Raw genomic sequence first — 19368 nt, forward strand, 5'->3', positions numbered from 1 at the left:
TTTAGTGGAGACGGGGTTTTACCATCTTGGCCAGGCTGGTCTTGAACTCCTGACCTCGTGATCCACCCGCCTCAACCTCCCAAAGTGCTGGGATTACAGGCGTAAGCCACCGTGCCTGGCTGTGAAAAGCGATTCTTATATGCAAATTAATATTGTATGCATAATATAGTAGAAGTAGTGTTAAATTAGAGATCTGTTTTATCTATTTACCAAGGTAGCATTCTTAACTTCTCATATATAATTTTCCTCTACAATGAGTATATTGGACTAGATTCAAGCTTGTGGCTTAATTGGTACACAGGAAAAATAATTCCACTTTGTTGCTCTAACGTATCAAGCATTAAGCCAAGGGGTGATTTTTATAAGAGGGTATATGCATCTAGACTTTTAGATGGTACCTATTTTTCAGCGGAATTCCTGAGGAAGTAGGAGGGGTGCTGCTAATAGCTATATTTTGTACACCTTCACATACCTGTCTCTAGAACCGACTTTTCTTAACCTAATGTTTGAGGGGTATAGAAATGGATTTCAGGGAATCCATAAAGTCCCTGAATTATGTGTTGCATTTTTATGGGGAAGTCTGATAGCCTTTTGTCAAGATTTTTTTTTTTTTTTTTTTTTTTTTTTTTTTTTGAGACGGAGTCTCGCTCTGTCGCCCAGCCCAGGCTGGAGTGCAGTGGCGCGATCTCGGCTCACTGCAAGCTCCGCCTCCCGGGTTCACGCCATTCTCCTGCCTCAGCCTCCCGAGTAGCTGGGACTACAGGCGCCCACAACCGCGCCCGGCTAATTTTTTGTATTTTTAATAGAGACGGGGTTTCACCATGGTCTCGATCTCCTGACCTTGTGATCCGCCCGCCTCGGCCTCCCAAAGTGCTGGGATTACAGGCGTGAGCCACCGCGCCCGGCCTGTCAAGATTCTTAAAGGTATCAATAAGCTAAAAGTCTAAGAACTCTTCTAGAGCAAGAATTTCTGTGAGAACACAGGTGTAGTATTGCTGGTCTGGGATGTGGGCATATATAATTTTGATGGTTATTCCACTTTACGTATCAGCCAGTAGTGCATGAGGGCTTCTGTGTTTGAGTAACAACTTTGGAAGACTTGTTGGTAATTATTTTTGAGAGAGTAAATCTCACTCTTTATTTGTTTTAAAGTATGTAAAATTTTAGAACCTTTTCCCATGATTGGTTCTCTTCAGTCTAAATTGTTTTCTTTGTATTGTGTGAACAATCTTTAAATTTGGAGAATATTTAATTTTAGAGTGACCTTTTGCCTAGAATCAGATTAATATTTACGTGTATTTTATGTTACAGAGGTTAGATTTGGAGAATATTTAATTTTAGAGTGACCTTTTGCCTAGAATCAGATTAATATTTGCATGTATTTTATGTTACAGGGGTTAGAATACTGTGAAGAAAGATACACCCTGGACCTGACAGGTGGCATGTTCCCTTTGAGGGGACAGACGAGTAATACCAAATTGTTGGGATGCCAGAGTATAGAGAAATTTCGATCTCATGGTGACAGGGAGGAAGGCATGAATGAAGGTTAGTTAAAGTACTTGAAAATATGTCATGTGAAGGCTGGATTTAAAATTTATGACAGGTATTGTTTCCCAGATTTCATACTCCTGGCAGTTAAGAAAATTAGAATGGTAATTATGGAATTTATTCAGTTCTATATGAGATACTAGATATATCTTGCTCTCCAGATTGCTATGTATAACTAAAAAATAAAATAGGTTAGGGTAATGAAGGACCCTTTTATTTTAATCTAGTTCTCAGAACGAACAGGTGATCCCTAGTCTGAACTAGTGTGACTAGTCTTTGAATGAAGTTTACCTGTGTATTTTTTGAGCCGTGTATGGTATACATGCCTTGGTTGTCTTGAATGTTTTCTGTTTCCTTAGTATCATCGCTTTTTCCTGGCAATTTTTTTTTTTTTTGCTTAACATTTCAGAGCCCTGTTTCTCCATCTGTAAGTGGGGTCATACAGTTAGACCTTTTGCAGTGGGTAGTTGTGAGGATTAAATCACACAGTGAATTTACCCAACCCAGAAATGCCCTTTTGGCTAGGGCCTGTATCTGTATTTCTGATCCAGTTTTCAGATCCAGTTAAACATGTGAAAAACAGAACTTGTCATGAGCTCACTTCTTTTTAAAACATTTATTTATTTATGTAGAGACAAGGTGTCACTCTGATGCCCATGCTGGTCCAGGCCAGAGTGTGGTGTCACGATCTTGGTTCACTGCAGCCTTGACCTTCTGGGCTCAAGCAGTTCTCTCACCTTGGTCTCCCAAGTAACTGGGACTACAGGCACACACCACAACGCTTGGCTAATTTTTGTATTTTTTATAGTGGCAGGGTGTTTTGTTGTTTTGTTTTGTTTTGTTTTGTTTTGTTTGAGACGGAGTCTCGCTCTGTCACCCAGGCTGGAGTGCAGTGGTGTGATCTCAGCTCACTGCAAGCTCTGCCTCCCGGGTTCATGCCATTCTCCTGCCTCAACCTTCTGAGTAGCTGGGGCTACAAGCACCGGCCACCAGGCCCGGCTAATTTTTTGTATGTTTAGTAGAGACGGGGTTTCACCATGTTAGCCAGGATGGTCTGCATCTCCTGACTTCATGATCCACCTGCCACGGCCTCCCAAAGTGCTGGGATTACAGGCGTGAGCCACCACACCCGGCCTGGTTTTTTTTGTTTTTTTTTTTTTTTTAGAGACAGGGTCTCACTGTCGCCCAGGCTGGAGAGCAGTCGCACAATCTCAGCTCACTGCAACTTCTGCTTCCCAGGTTCAAGTGATCCTCCCACCTCAGCCTCCTGAGTAACTGGGACTACAGGTGCATGCCACAATGCCCAGCTAATTTTTGTATTTTTTTTTGTAGAGATGAGGTTTTGCTGTGTTGCTTGGACTGGTCTCGAATTTCTGGGCTCAATTGATCTGCCCACCTTGGCCTTCCAAGGTGCTGGGATTACAAGCGTGAACCACTGCACCTGGCCATGCTCTCTCTTATTCCTCATTCTTTCTGTTTCCTTATAGTAGTGTTTCAGATTTTTACTTCCTTCTCCTCCTGTTGATGTCCCTTACTCTATTTCTGTCTTTCCATTCCACAGGCACCATCCAAGCACTTTTCTTTTTCCCCCTTTACCATGTAACTTGATAAGTCCCTCTCAACTAAGATTCATCATAATAAAGCCTTAATGCCCAAAGGCATCCATTTTAGGTAGTGAATTAACTTCTCTACTACTAGCTCTGTATCATTCTTGGGAAAGAGACTGTTCATTCAAATCATTTTCTACTTTGTGCCTCTAATACCTCAACGTTGCTCAAGTATTAACTGAAAACAAGCAAGGATATAACTTCCAATAAGTGAGTACTTTTTAATAAGGCCTTAAAATTGAGAAACAGTCAAAATGCAAGTGAATGAATCTGGTCTTACATACAAATGATATATATGCGTTTTAATGAATCAAGGGGAATATGAGTTAAACCTCTTAATAGGAGTTAAACCTCTTAAGATCTTGCCATAAGAAGATCTCGCTATAATTCTGTTGAGGTAATTTTACTTTGAGATTCTTTATTCTGTTTTTAAAAATTATCTTTTTTTTTTTCAGCTCTATCTCCTGACACTAGTGTTTCAGTCTTTACCTGGCAGGTGAATATATATGGACAGGGAAAGCCTTCTATATATTTGGGGCTTTTCGATATAAATCGTTGGTATCATGCACAAATGCCAGATTCGTTAAGGTATGATTCTTTCTCTTTTTTCTTTCTCTCTCCTTTCTCTTTGTGTTTGTATATGTAGCTGATTAATGACTTAGTAATGTTTTAAATTTTCTTTTAGGTCAGGAGAATACCTACATAATTGCTCTTATTTTGCACTGTGGTCTTTGGAGTCTGTTGTAAGTAGAACTTCTCCACATGGCATCTTGGATATATTAGTACATGAGAGAAGTTTAAATAGAGGAGTCCCTCCTTCATATCCACCTCCTGAGCAGTTTTTTAACCCAAGTACTTATAATTTTGGTATGTATTTCCTTAACATTACCTCTTAAGAAAAGTAATGCACAAAAGTATGTAAATGTCTGTGTTGTGTAGTTTATTCATTTGGTGTTATCCGTTTATATCTCACGGTTAGTTAACATATGGATAACTTAGGAAATTAATATATGCACACGAGAAATTTAGTATTTTTGTTTTATAAAGGAATTATGACTTATTTTGAACCTGCTAGGAAAGATATTAACTATTTCACATCTGCATTTTATAGTAGTTTTTATTTTTTTGCTGTGTTTCTCAGCTGTGCTCGGAGTTTTTTGAGTTTTGTTTTTTGCTTTTTTCTTGTTGTTTTGCTGTGTAATAGGTTTGTTATCTATTCTTAGGGTGAAAATACCTAGAAAAGTTTATTTAAAGATTTATTATATGTAATAATTTGATGCCTTGCAGTCTGTTATTTGGATAAATTTTGTTCTATTAATGCCATTTTAAATATATGTAAGTGGGTAATTTTTTAAATCTTTTTTATAGATGCCACTTGTTTGTTAAACTCAGGAGTTGTTCATTTAACTTGTACTGGCTTTCAGAAGGAGGTAGGTAACAATTAGTGATTTCTTAATTGAACCGAATCAGATCTTGGAATATAGTTGATTTATGGATTTAAGTTTGATTTAGTGTTAGTGATATTGACAGTTGTTTTGGCTTAAATGGTGGCTTCTGCTAGGTTTATGAGATTAGCAACTAGTAGTATCAGTTACCAATGACAACCTGCCAGAAGACGTATTGAATATTTTTAGCAACTAATGTATGTAGACGCTAGTTACTTGAACCTCAAGCTTTCTGTCTCCTCCGAAAGCTTATGAGGAAATGAAGTAATGCAAAGAAGGTACCTAGCACAGTGGTATAGTGCCTGGCACAGGGGAAAAAAAAGAATTTTGAAAAACACTTTTCTCTTTTTGAGACGGAGTTTCGCTCTTGTTGCACAGGCTGGAGTGCAGTGGCGCCATCTCGGCTCATTGCAACCTCTGCAACCCAGGTTCAAGCGATTCTCCTGCCTCCGCCACCTGAGTAGCTGGGATTACAGGTGCCCGCCAGCACGCTTGGCTAATATTTTGTATTTTTAGTGGAGATGGGGTTTCACCATGTTGGCCAGGCTGGTCTGAAACTCCTGACCTCAGGTGATCCGCCTGCCTCGGCCTCCCAAAGTGTTGGGATTATAAGCGTGAGCCACTGTGCCCGGCCTGAAAAATACTTTTCTAGGGGAGCATGATGTGGCATACCTTTTCATTGAGAATCGACCAGATGTGGATGGATGCCATATTTATACTTCATGTCAAATCTCTTTCACATTCGATAAAGAGGAATAGACTGCCAGAGTTTTTCTGTGTGTGTGTGTGTGTGAGTTTTGTCAAGATGTCACCAAACCTGTCAGCTTTAGAGAAGACAGCAGGGTTATACAGTTCATAAAAATATATAAGCTACCTTTTGCTTATATATATTTTGTATTATTCAAAACTGGCAAGCATTGGTTAAGCTTAAGAACCTATAAACTGTTTCTTGCAAGGAAATACAGTCTTTCATAATTTCCATTTGCTATCTTTAAATTTTACTTAAATTTTAAGTGTAATTTATTAATCTTAAATTTGATGATTCAAATTGAGTATTGATTGATGCCTTACTAATTTATCTGTTACAGACTTTGACTTTTTTAAAGAAATCAGGGCCATCACTCAATGAAGTCATTCCTGATGGTTATAATCGATGTCTTGTAGCTGGCCTTCTTTCCCCAAGATTTGTTGATATTCAGCCTTCCAGTTTAAGCCAAGTGAGATGATTTTTGACTCTTACTGTTTTCTTTCGGTTGGATCACGTTATTAGCTTTCTATTACAATAAAAATGTATTAGGTAATTTCTGCAAAAATAGGTGAAGTAGTGTAATACTGACTGTGGGTGATCAGCAGTTGTGGTCTTAGGTTTGGCTTAAAATTCCTACTCCTAATACCCAATAGGCCATAACTTGGCAGCAGGTTGACTTAGCTGTATAGAAGGATATAGGACAGGAAGCACCTCATGGCTGCATCAGGCCAAATGCAGTGGCATGGTTCACTGTAGCCTCAACCGCTTGTGCCTAATGGTTCACTGTAGCCTCAACCGCTTGTGCCTAATGGTTCACTGTAGCCTCAACCGCTTGTGCCTAATGGTTCACTGTAGCTTCAACCGCTTGTGCCTAATGGTTCACTGTAGCCTCAACCGCTTGTGCCTAATGGTTCACTGTAGCCTCAACCGCTTGTGCCTAATGGTTCACTGTAGCCTCAACCGCTTGTGCCTAAGCAAGCGATCTTCCCACCCCAGCCTCCCCAGGTAGCTAGGACTACAGACAGGCACCAGTATGCTTAGCCTTTTTTTTTTTTTTTTTTTTTTTTTTTTGGTAGAGACAGGGTCTGGCTATGTTGCCTAGCTGGTCTTGAATACCTGGCTTCAAATTATCCTCCCACCTTGGCATCCCAAAGTGCTGAAATTACAGGCATGAACCACCTTGCCCAGCCTGTAATAATGTATTTTTACCGTACCGTTTCTATGTTTAAATACACATACACTTCACATTATGTTACAGATGCTTACAGTATTCAGCACAGTAACATGCTGTACAGGTTTGTAGCTTAGGAGCAATATATATAGCCTTGATACGTGGTAGACTACACCATCTAACTTTGTGTAAGTACACTCTTAACCATGATTGCACAACAGCGAAACACACCTAACGAAACATTTAACAATGTATCCGCGTCATTAAGCAACACGTGGCTGTATGGAAAAATGCAATTCATTTTTTTATATTTATTTGATATCTACCTAACTTTCAAGGTATGCGACCATCAGCAAATAATAGACTTTTTTCGTTTGTTTGTTACTACCTTTTTCTTTTTTTGAGACAGCAGCTTGTTCTGTTGCCCGGATTGGAGTGCAGTGGCACGATCTTGGCTCACTGTAACCCTCCAACCTCCTGGGTTCAAGTGATTATCCTGCCTCAGCTTCCTGAGTAGCTGGAACTAGAGGCGTGCGCCTCCACACCCGGCTAATTTTTTATTTTTAGTAGAGACAAAGTTTCACCATGTTGGCCAGGCTGGTCTCGAACTCCTGACCTCAAGTGATCTGCCCGCCTCAGTCTCCCAAAGTGCCGGAATTACACTGTGAGCCACTGTGCCTGACCAGTTACTGACTTCTCTCATTGCAATGTGGTAGAACTTCTATAAACTATAGGACAATAATGTTAGTAGCAGACGTTTTTGTTTTGTCTCTGGTATTAATGTAAATGGCTTCAGTGAGTCTCCATTTAGAATCATGCCTTCTTGAGTTTTGTGGACCATTATCATGTAATTCCCTCTGTACCTATTTAACTTACATTCATGTGATTCCTTTTTGAACATCTTTTTTTTTTTTTTTTTTTGGAGACGGAGTCTTGCTCTGTCGCCCAGGCTGGAGTGCAGTGGCCAGATCTCAGCTCACTGCAAGCTCCGCCTCCTGGGTTTACGCCATTCTCCTGCCTCAGCCTCCCGAGTAGCTGGGACTACAGGCGCCCGCCACCTCGCCCGGCTAGTTTTTTGTTTTTTTTTTTTTTTTTAGTAGAGACGGGGTTTCACCGTGTTCGCCAGGATGGTCTCGATCTCCTGACCTCGTGATCCGCCCGTCTCGGCCTCCCAAAGTGCTGGGATTACAGGCTTGAGCCACCGCGCCCGGCCTTGAACATCTTTTAATTTGCTCCTGTAGTGAATGAAATCAATAGATTCCTCTGATATTAAACCAGACTCAGTGATTTTCAAAATATCAGCATTATTGAGATATTTCATATACCATGCAGTTCACATATTTCAAGTATACAGTTCAGTGATTTTAATTCACAGAATTCTGCAACTGTCATCACATTCCATTTTAGGACATTTTTATTACTTCTAAAGAAAGTTCTGTGCCCATTAACAGTCACTCTTTTTCCCTTACCTTCCTGCCTGCCCCATCTTGCCCAGCTTTATGTAACGACTAATCTACTTTCTGTGTAGATCAGCCTGTTCTAGACATTTCATATAAATGGGTCAAATAATATGTAATCTTTTGTGACTGTCTTCTTTCATTTAACATGTTTTCAAGGTTCATCTGTGTTATAGCAAGTGTCAGTACTTCATCCCCTTTTATATGGCTGTATAATATTCTGTTGTATGAGCATACAAATTATGACCATAATTTCTTTATCTACAATTAATGGGCATTTGGGTTGTTTCCACTTCATGGCTATTAATAGTGGTGCTGGGAACCTTCATGTGAAATTTTTGCTTGGGCGTGTATTTTTGTTTCTTTTTGGTATATACCTAGGTGTGGAATTGGAGGGTCATGTGGTAAGTCTATGTTTAGCATATTGAGAAGCTGCCAAACTGTTTTGCAAAGTGGCTGTTCCATTTTACATTCCCGCCAGCAGTATATGAGAGTTCCAGTTTTAACACATCCTTATCAATGCTTGTTACTGTCTTTTGATTATAGCCCTTCTTATGGGTCATAATGATTTTTTTAGCCTTAAAATTTTTAAATTCAGAACCAGAACTTGCCTGTGATCTCACACCCTCTTTCTTTCCTTTCTATAATGCATGGTTTAGGAAGAACAGTTAGAAGCTATATTGTCAGCAGCAATTCAGACTAGTTCCCTGGGACTTTTGACTGGTTATATCAAAAGATGGATAACAGAAGGTAAGATTCTGATTTTTAACAAGTAAAATGTTTGGTATTTTTAAAGTTAGCAATTCGCTATTTGTTGTATTTTTTTCTTATTTTTATTTTGATATAATGGTAGATCCACATGCAGTTGTTAAGATGCAATAGAGAGATCCTACCCCCTTTAGCACATTTGCCCGCAGTGCTATGATCTGACAAACCTTTAGTATAGTCAGCACAACCAGGATCCCTCACGTTGCCCTGTTATAGCCATACCCACCTTCCTTCTGCCTCATCCTTAACCCCTGGCAAGAATTTTGTCATTTTAAACATGTTCATAAATGGAATTATGCAGTATGTAACCTTTTGGGGTTACCTTTTTTACTCAGCAAAATTCTCTAGGAACTCATCCAAATTGTTGTGTGTATCACTGTTACTTTTCACACGCATACACACACACACCCCAAACACATGGTTCAGAACCATTTCTGAACACATCTGTTCAGAACCATTTGAGAATCGTTTTTTTTCTGAACCATTTGATGATAAGCCATCATGCTTTTTTAGCCCATAAATATTTTGGTATTGCTTCTTCTAAGAATAAGGATACTCATTTACAGAACCACTTTGTGATCATTAAAAAAATCAAGAAAATTAAGACTTTTATCAAATCTAGAGACCTTATTGAAATCCTAGTAATGTCCTTTATTTCAGTTTAGAGGGGAGAGAGGGTTCAGAATCATGCTTTGTATTTAGTTTTTTGGAAAGAGATCTGGAATACTTTGTAGTTGTTTTTATAATTTCCCTTAATCTTGTACATTTTGTCACTTTGTCTTTCAAAAAATTGACTTAAAAAAAAAAAAAAAAAAAGAAATGAGGCCTTATTTTATAGGCTGCATTTAAGTTTGTGCCTGCCATCTCTCCTCATGACTAAGTGACAGGTTTTAATTTTCGGTGGCAGTGCTACCCGACGTGATGTGCTCTGTGGTGTGATGCGCTAAAAGGTCCATTCTGCCTCCATTCAGTGTTGGGTGTTCACTCGGTTAGGGTGCTGTCTGCCGTGTTTTCCCACCAGCAATTTAGAATTCTGTGTGTAATTAATAATCTTTATTTTTTCCCTTTTGTATTTACAAATAAGAACAACCAAATTCTGCTACTAATTTGCGCTTTGTTCTTGAATGGACGTGGAATAAAGTGGTTCTCACAAAAGAGGAATTTGACAGACTATGTAAGTATTAGAAGTCTAGATGTAGGACAGAATTTGATATTAAAATACTAACCTTGGTTTATGTCTGAAGTACATAATTTTTAATCATTTTGAAGTTGTAAACTCTTATTTTGGTTGTTGTTTGAGACGGAGTCTCGCTCTGTCGCCCAGGCTGGAGTGCGGTGGCGCGATCTCGGCTCACTGCAAGCTCCGCCTCCCAGGTTCACGCCATTCTCCTGCCTCAGCCTCCCGAGTAGCTGGGACTACAGGCACCCGCCACCTCGCCTGCTAATTTTTTTGTAATTTTTAGTAGAGATGGGGTTTCACCATGTTAGCCAGGATAGTCTTGATTTCTTAACCTCATGACCCGCCCATCTTGGCCTCCCAAAGTGCTGGGATTATAGGCGTGAGCCACTGCGCCCAGCCTGAAGTTGTAAAGTTGTAAACTCTTAAAATTTGAAGATGTCCCAAAAGAAAATTATTTCTTTTTACATTAAAGTGATAAAAGTAATTTTTTTTTTTTTTGAGACATGATCTCACTTGTTGCCCAGGCAGTAGTATAGTGGTGAGTTCATGGCTCACTGCAGCCTTGACTTTTTGAGCCCAAGTAGTCGTCCTGCCTCAGCCTCCTGAGTAGCTTGGACCACAGGCACATGCTGCTTCACCCAGCTAATTGTTGTATTTTTTGTAGAGACATGGTCTCACTATATTGCCGAGGCCAGTCTTGAACTCCTGGCCTCAAGCGATCCTCCTGCCTGGGCCTTCCAAAGCATTGGTATTACAAGGCGTGAGCCATTCCATCCAGCCAAAAGTAATTTTTGATCAAGATTTTGCAGCAGGTCATTAAACTGGCAACATGCTGATATGCCTACAATAGGAGGTTTTAGGATTATAACTTGTCTTTTTGGTCTTAGGAGTTTAATTTACTAAATATACTGGTGATGGAGTAAGGGGAATGTGCTAGGTAATGCTCAGAAGTTTCTGTACTTACTTTCTATTTAACATATTGATAGAAATGATGAAGTTGAGTGGCAGGGTAAAAGTGCATCACCGTTGTCCTCCATGGACAGATGTCATTATTGTGGTGGCAAATCATTTTCCTTCTTGACAGTTTTGTTAGTCTCTTGTTCATTTTGATTGAGTCTTGGGGTATGTCATGACTATTAAAAACCTATCATGTCCAGTTAGGGCAAATACAAGGCTGAAAGTACTAGTAGTTAGAGATACAGCTGTACCGTAAGTGCAAGTAAAATTTAAGTTTATTTAGAGGTAAATGTTTTAGTCATTTCTCTTGTGTCATGATGAGTAAACAGATGGACTTTTGAAATGATTTGACTATAGATAGCTTTTCACAATGTAAGTTATTCTTAGTAGAGAATTTTTATACCAATCAAGTTTGTTAGGAAGACATGGAGCTTTCTAGTGTGTTTAGGCTATACTTATGAAACTGTTGTCATGAATTAATTTAAGTATTTCAGTAATCAGTGTGATTGAGGTCTGGAAGAACACTATCAGGTGTTTAGGATCAGAGTAAAAATGTCTTTTTTTTAAAAGAGAAAAATGTTTGTTAGACCTCATTATGTTTTGTAAAAAGAAACTCAATTCATAAATCGTGTGACTGCTTTGATTCTTTGAGGATAGCGCAGTGTTTGGGAGTTTAACGTGGTAGTTCAGCTGTTGCTGCTTTGAGCTTTATTACTGGTAGGTTGGGTTTTTTAAAAAATAAAAACCTCGGCCGGGCGCGGTGGCTCAAGCCTGTAATCCCAGCACTTTGGGAGGCCGAGACGGGAGGATCACAAGGTCAGGAGATCGAGACCATCCTGGCTAACACGATGAAACCCCGTCTCTACTAAAAAATACAAAAAAATAGCCGGGCGAGGTGGCAGGCGCCTATAGTCCCAGCTACTCGGGAGGCTGAGGCGGGAGAATGGCGTAAACCCAGGAGGTGGAGCTTGCAGTGAGCTGATATTCGGCCACTGCACTCCAGCCTGGGCAACAGAGCGAGACTCCGTCTCAAAAAATAAAAAATAAAAAAAATAAAAACCTCTAAGAATAATTAAAATACAAAGCATAGTAAGTGTTTTAAATGTATTAGAGATTAGGTGTGGTGGCTCAGGCCTGTAATCCCAGCACTTTAGGAGGCTAAGATGAGAGGGTTGCTTGAGGCCAGGAGTTCAAGACCAGCCTGAGCAATATAGCAAGACCCCTGTCTCTGCCAAAAAAAAAAAATTCTTTTTTTAATTAGCTGGGTATGGTGGCACATGCCTGTAGTCCCAGCTCCTTGGGAGCCTGAGCCTGGAGGAACACTTGAGCCCAGGAGTTTGAGAGTGCAGTGAGCTGTGATAATAGTACCATTGCACTCCCACCTAGGTGACAGAGTAAGACCCTATCTCAAAAAAAGTATTAGAAGTAAAGCAAATTAGGTCGGGCACAGTGGCTCATGCCTGTAATCTCAGGACTTTGGGAGACCGAGGCGGGTGGATCACCTGAGGTCCTGAGTTCAAGAGTTCGAGGCCAGCCTGGCCAACATGGTGAAACCTCGTCTCTACTAAAAATACAAAAATTAGCCGGGTGTGGTAGCACATGCCTGTAATCCCAGCTACCCAGGAGCCTGAGGCAGGAGAATTGCTTGAACCTGGGAGGGAGAGGTTGCAGTGAGCCGAGATTGAGATTGCACCACTGTACTCCAGCCTGGGTGACAGAGCGAGAGACGCAGTCTCAAAAAAAAAAAAAAAGCAAATTAGAATTTGATTTGATTTAAAGAAGGATTTTAGAATGAAGACAGTTGTTTTCTAGACCAATAACACATTAAATATTAATGTAACTAAATGGGTCGTTAAAGTAAATCCCTGTCTTTTGATGTGTACTGGTTGTGAGGATAAGCTCTAGATCTAGATGATTTGAGTTCATATTCTCATTCTTGGCTTTTGCTAGTTTTATATTGAAAGCACTTTTTAGGTTCCTTGGAAGTTTTGCCATGTCTAGCTTGTCTTTATAAATCTCATAATGAATAGAATAATTCTTTTGAGTGATAGCAGTTTGAGAAATTTTGCATTGTGATTCTAATTTATTTAGATTTACTGTATGGAAACTTATCTTGTATTTTATTCTTGACAGGTGTGCCATTATTTGATGGTTCGTGTCATTTCATGGATCCACAAACTATACAGTCTATCCAGCAATGTTATTTGCTTCTTAGCAATCTTAATATAGTCTTGAGCTGTTTTGCATCAGAAGCCCGAGAGATCACTGAGAGAGGTATCCTCTTTGTTTTATCAATTGATTGTTTTATTAAATTTTACTTTTTAGAGAAACGAATACATTTCTCATGTCTTAGATGGATCATTATGTAAAGAGAACATTATTTCTCCGTGCTAGGGTTTTTGTTTGTTTCTTTGTTTCAGTGAAAAGCTACAGAATGTTGTTAGACATGCTATGCCATAAGCCCATGCTTAAATAAGCTTGGGAAATTCTAAAGTTAATGATTATTAAGTTTAGTGTATTTGCAGTAAAGTTTCAAATTAAGTCATATGTATGTTTTTTATTCAAAGAAGTCATTATAATTTTTTTCTGTTTTGCAATTTCAAAACCAAAACAAGTCAATTTCATTTACAGGCCTGTTTTGAACAATCTATCTTAGTGATACTATACTAGTTTGTAATGTGTAAATTTGAGTTCTAGAATTAGCTAAATGAAAGTGTAGCTGAAGTGGAAGTGTATTTACCTAAAATGTCTATTTTAGGGAGTGACTTACTTATTTTAGCATTTTGGAGATTTGCTTGACATCATTTTGGACCAAAGTAAACTAGATACAAAGGTGAATTAGTTCAAGAGAGATACATATATCTTGAACAAATACATGTATGTAAAATATATATTTACATATATATGTAAATTACCAAGTGATTAAGTTTGAAAACTGTGGAGCATCTTGATTTTTTTTGTGAGTAAACAACTGATGTTAACTCTCTTTACAGGACTGATAGACTTAAGCAATAAGTTTGTGGTTTCCCACCTCATCTGTCAATACGCACAAGTGGTTCTTTGGTTCTCTCATTCTGGGCTTTTACCAGAAGGCATAGGTAAAATATTTGCTTACTCTATAAGTATTAATTAAAACATTCTGAATCTTTATAATTTTGTTATTGTATTCTAATGCTTTGGGTTTCTTTTCTTCCACCTCACTTAATTTTCTCCTTAATTTAATTTATGCTTACCTTCTTTTCTTACATTTTCCTTACTTTGTATCTTCATCCTGTGCCTGCCACACAGTGCTCATACATGTTTATTGGATTGAATAACATTTAGAAGGAAAACAAATTTGAGAAAACACAGCTCCTGAAAATGAGTTCAGCAGTATTACTAGCTGTTATTTAGATCCATAGAACTATAGTTTCTATAACTCAGTTTTCCCGTTTCCTGATAATGGTCCTTTTAATATGGTTACTAATATTTCTTCAATTAAATAACCCCTTTTATCTAGTAATTTATGCCAGTACCAAGAATTAGAGAATTCTTGGTATTTGACTTGTGCTATATTTGTTTAGAATATAACTTGTAAAACCTTCGCTTTCTTGCATTTCCAGGAAGCCGTTAGATTTTATTTAGAAGTGCCTCTGCCACTGTACATAATTGTTGATCTTATTTTTTCATAATCCTCTTAAATTTTGATTTGTAGTGAACATGTCTTGCTTTCAAATTATTATTTGTGCCTAAGGAGTAAAGTTATTTAGAACAGTTTCCGGGGTTTTAAGCCACCATCCATGTTGTTAGACTTTCACGACAGATCGTTTTCTCACTTGCGCATCTGTAAATAAAAAGATATGTAGTAATCTTTTATTACTTAAATATAACCACCCTGTGGGTTAACCAGGGGTTGCTGTAAATATTAAATTACAGTAAAATATTAATATGTATTGTTGAGATATTTTGGAAATATTACCAGCTTTTTTCCCAACTCTTAAAAATCTAGATGATTCTGTGCAGTTGTCAAGGTTATGCTACAACTACCCTGTAATTCAGAACTACTACACCAGTCGTCGCCAGAAGTTTGAGCGTTTATCAAGGTACTAGTAAAACAATTTTAGAAATTACATCTGTAAGAAAAGTTTCTCAGAACAGTGTTCGGCGTGTGACAAAGTGATTGAATGGGTAGAATTCTCAGTAAAGTGTCAGAATTTGCTATTACCATTACTATTTTATTTCTCTCTTTTTTAAAAAAAGAGTACACGAATGGCCTACTTAGTTCCTTTGAAATAAAGAAGCAAAGGTAATAGACAAAGAAAGAGTGGTGTTTAGAGTCTGGACCGCACTTCTGGAATTAGTCGTCTTCCTCAGGTTGCAATGACAAAATTACAAAGCATGTAACATTAGAGCAATGATTCACAAACGTTGATTCCAGGTTTCTTACACCCGAATCACCTGGGAATCAGTACTTTAAAATCTGTGCCAGCTACGCCGGGCGCGGTGGCTCAAGCCTGTAATCCCAGCACTTTGGGAGGCTGAGACGGGCGGATCACGAGGGCAGGAGATCGAGACCATCCTGGCTAACCTGGTGAAACCCCGTCTCTACTAAAAAGTACAAAAAACTAGCCGGGCGAGGTGGCGGGCGCCTGTAGTCCCAGCTACTCGGGAGGCTGAGGCAGGAGAATGGCGTAAACCCGGGAGGCGGAGCTTGCAGTGAGCTGAGATCCGGCCACTGCACTCCAGCCTGGGTGACAGAGCGAGACTCTGTCTCAAAAAAAAAAAAAAATCTGTGCCAGCTGTAATTCTGATGCATGGCAATTGTGGGAACGAGTGCTTTAGAATGACCAAGTTAGGAGAGTGAGCATTAGCTTGGAAGATTGATTAGGATATTTTACAATTCTAGATCTGTTATTTCCTAAGTGTATATCCTTGGCGCTTTGTTATGCTTTCTAATCCTATTTGTTATATAAGTTATGAAGTCAGTATAAAGCTAAATAAAATAATGTGTGCAGGGCATCTAGTGCAGTGCCTGACTCGTTGGACAACCTCAAAGAGTAGTAGGTGCTGCCGCTATTCACAATTAGAAAAGGAAATAAGGGAAAAAAAGAAGAGAAAAGAAGAGGAAACAGGGACAATATTTGCATGTCACATCATAGGCGCTCAGTAATAGATATTTGAGTAAAGGAATCACTGAGGATAAAAGACTAACCCAAGTGATGAAACAGAAACTTTAACTTTCTGTCTTTGAACTTCAGTATTTTCACTATGCTGGGCTTTATACTCTATGGTAGTTTGCTTAATATGGTGAAAAATAGAATGGTCACTGGCTAGATGGACCACCTGGGGACCTCACCTTGACTGACTGGCTTGCTGATGACTGAACTGGAGGCAACTTAAGGGCTTATCCGACTAACTCTCCTTGATGTCTGTAGTTCTCATCATGCTAACTGGGGTCCAATTCCCAATTCTCTTCTCTCTCTCTCTCTTTAGAGACAGGGTCTCTGTTGCCCAGGCTGCAGTGCAGTGGCATGTGTACAGCTCACTTTAAACTCCTGGGCTCAAACGATCCTCCCTCCGCATCCTCCTGAGTAGCTAGGACTACAGGTGCACACCACCATGCCCAGCTAGTTTTTGTACTTTCTTTAGAAATGGGGTCTTGCTTTGTAACCCAGGCTGGTCTCAAACTCCTGACCTCGAGTGATCCTCCTGCCTTGGCCTCCCAAATCACTGGGATTACAGGCGTAAGCCATCATGCCCAGACTCTTCTGTCTTTGATAGTTGGGATTGTTACTTTTAATATTTTGATGCTGGTTGCTTTGATATTAATTAACAGTGATATTAAATAAGTCTTAACTTTTCCCTGATTGCAGAGGGAAGTGGAACCCCGATTGCTTGATGATTGATGGACTGGTTTCTCAGTTAGGAGAGCGAATTGAGAAGTTGTGGAAACGAGATGAAGGAGGCACAGGAAAATATCCTCCTGCTAGTCTACATGTAGGTTTGCAGTAATGTGCTATCACTTAGAGTCTACAAAGCTGGGGAGGGAGGAGACATGCTTAGCTGCGTGTCTGGCACAGACTTGGGAAGACAAGAAGCATGAATGAATGAATGACCTTATAAGATCCACTGAAGGTTTTATCTCTTTGTTTTATAGGCAGTACTTGATATGTACCTATTAGACGGCGTTACTGAAGCAGCCAAACATTCTATCGTATCCTTTTAAGTTTTATCCAGTGTTTATGTATTATTAAAATTATAAAATTTCAAGAGTAGTAGAAACCTGACATATCTAATGTGATCTCAATTGCAAGGTTGAATTTTGGTTTTGTTTTTTTAAGGAGGTATTAAGCCAGGATCTGTTGTTTGGGCTCAGATGGCCTATGATTAACCTAAAACTATATGCACAATGTTGTTTTATATTTGTTTTTCTAGGTATAGGGTACTTGGGCTTTTATCAGATACTTAAATGTGTCCAAGACACTCAAAAAGTTAACAACAGTTGCTCTAAAATACTACTACCAAGTGGTCTCTCTCAGTGGCGTTAACCTCTGTGCTGGAAATGAATACATTATAAGTTAGTGTGATATTACCTTAGGTGTTATTTGAGTCCTGTAGTCTTTGTGATAATATTTTTGTGCTAATGTTAATTACTTAGTCTAAAAATGTGTAATTCCATTTATAATTTATAAGCTAGATGATGTCTGATTAAGCTGCCATCTTTTGCTGGATCACTAGAAATTTGCATATATCTTTGTTTCTTATTTACTGAGCTACTGACTTCATAAAAATTCACTTTATCTCCTTTGTGGTGCTGGTAATAAAATACTGAGAATGAATGGAGTTGGTGTGGGACCAGTTTTACCTACATTTACTAAAACTATCCTCTCATTGCTGACTCTCCATGACGGCTTTTAAACACTAAAAACGGGCCTTTCAGGTCTCTTTTAATGCTACATTTTGTTGCTACGTATTGTAAATATATATGTAGGAGGTTTTTGTTGTTGTATTTTATTGTCCTTAATCTGCTTTTTCAAAGACCATTTATTTGCTACTTGATATTATGTATTCCTTTCCCAGCAAAACGGACACTCCCATTGAATCTTTCCCAACTGTATTTGCCATTTCTTGGGGCCAAGTTAAACTTATTCAGGGTCTTTGGTTGATAGATCATAATGACTTTGAGGTAAGTCTATTCACTTACAGCTTAAACTTCCATGAATTACTAGAATTTTAGAAAATACACATAATTTAAATTGATATTAAAAGATATGATACAGTCTACTTCTTTTTTTTTTTTTTTTTTTTGAGACGGAGTCTCGCTCTGTCGCCCAGACTGGAGTGCAGTGGCCGGATCTCAGCTCACTGCAAGCTCCGCCTCCCGGGTTTACGCTATTCTCCCGCCTCAGCCTCCCGAGTAGCTGGGACTACAGGCGCCCGCCACCTCGCCCGGCTAGTTTTTTGTATTTTTTAGTAGAGACGGGGTTTCACCGTGTTAGCCAGGATGGTCTCGATCTCCTGCCCTCGTGATCCGCCCATCTCGGCCTCCCAAAGTGCTGGGATTACAGGCTTGAGCCACCGCGCCCGGCCTGATACAGTCTACTTCTAAAAATAGTTGAGGAAGGACTCAGTTTAATCAGTACCTTTACCAAGCACTATTTTAGAAGGCAAGAATATAAATGTAACAATTCAGAACCCAAGATTTCTTGCTGTTTAAAGAAGGACACTACTAAGTAATTATGATAGTGCAGATACAGTGATTGTTATATTAGAGATATGTTTGGGGTGTTGGGGGAACCATGGAAGGCAAGATTTGGCCTTGATGTGTGAAATTGGGGATGGGACGATCTTATAAATTAGTGTGATACAGTCTCAGAGGTGTCAGGTTTTTGATAAGGCTTTTATTCTTTAAAATACAGTTATCACTCAGTATCTGGGCGGAATTGGTTTCGGGATCCAGAAACATACCAAAATTCACAGAGGCTCGTGTCTCTTACATAAAATGGCATAGTGTTTGCATATACCTTATGCACATCCTCTTGTATACCATCGGCCCTCTCTGTCCATGGATTCCACATCCGTGGCTTCAAGCCACAGATCAGAAATACTCGGGAAAAAACTGGGTCTGTGCTGAATATGTACAGACATTTTTCTTGTCACTATTTCCTGGACATTACACTATAACAGTTATTTACGTGGTATTTACATTTCATTGGGTATTTTAAATCATCTGTAGATCACTTCTAGTATCTAATACAATGTAAATGCTGTGTGAATAGTTTATTCTGTATTGTTTTTATTTGTATTATGTTTTATCGTTATACTGTTATTTTTTATTCTTATTTATTTATTTTGAGATGGAGTCTCGCTCTGTCACCCAGGCTGAAGTGCAGTGGCGTGATCTTGGCTCACTGCAGCCTGTGCCTCCCGGGTTCAAGCGATTCTCCTGCCTCAGCCTCCCAAGTAGCTGGGAATACAGGTACACACCACCCTGCCTGGCTAATTTTT

At 39.1% G+C, this 19368-nt stretch overlaps 1 protein-coding gene across 5 annotated transcripts in view; it reads left to right on the plus strand.

Moving 5' to 3' along the window:
• Positions 1-19368, plus strand: part of LOC105474713 (AT-hook containing transcription factor 1) — a 100319-nt gene that overhangs the window by 32740 nt on the left and 48211 nt on the right. For all 5 annotated transcript variants that reach the window (XM_011729540.3, XM_011729538.2, XM_011729534.3 and 2 more), the window contains exons 8-20: positions 1395-1545; positions 3611-3743; positions 3841-4022; positions 4524-4585; positions 5689-5817; positions 8636-8726; positions 9829-9918; positions 13015-13155; positions 13875-13979; positions 14870-14963; positions 16734-16857; positions 17018-17074; positions 17900-18046. In XM_011729540.3, the coding sequence (XP_011727842.2) occupies positions 1395-1545; positions 3611-3743; positions 3841-4022; positions 4524-4585; positions 5689-5817; positions 8636-8726; positions 9829-9918; positions 13015-13155; positions 13875-13979; positions 14870-14963; positions 16734-16857; positions 17018-17074; positions 17900-18046 (1506 nt within the window). The remainder of the gene's footprint in view (positions 1-1394; positions 1546-3610; positions 3744-3840; positions 4023-4523; positions 4586-5688; positions 5818-8635; positions 8727-9828; positions 9919-13014; positions 13156-13874; positions 13980-14869; positions 14964-16733; positions 16858-17017; positions 17075-17899; positions 18047-19368) is intronic.

This window comes from Macaca nemestrina, chromosome 1, assembly GCF_043159975.1.
Source record: "Macaca nemestrina isolate mMacNem1 chromosome 1, mMacNem.hap1, whole genome shotgun sequence".
Lineage (NCBI taxonomy): Eukaryota > Metazoa > Chordata > Mammalia > Primates > Cercopithecidae > Macaca > Macaca nemestrina.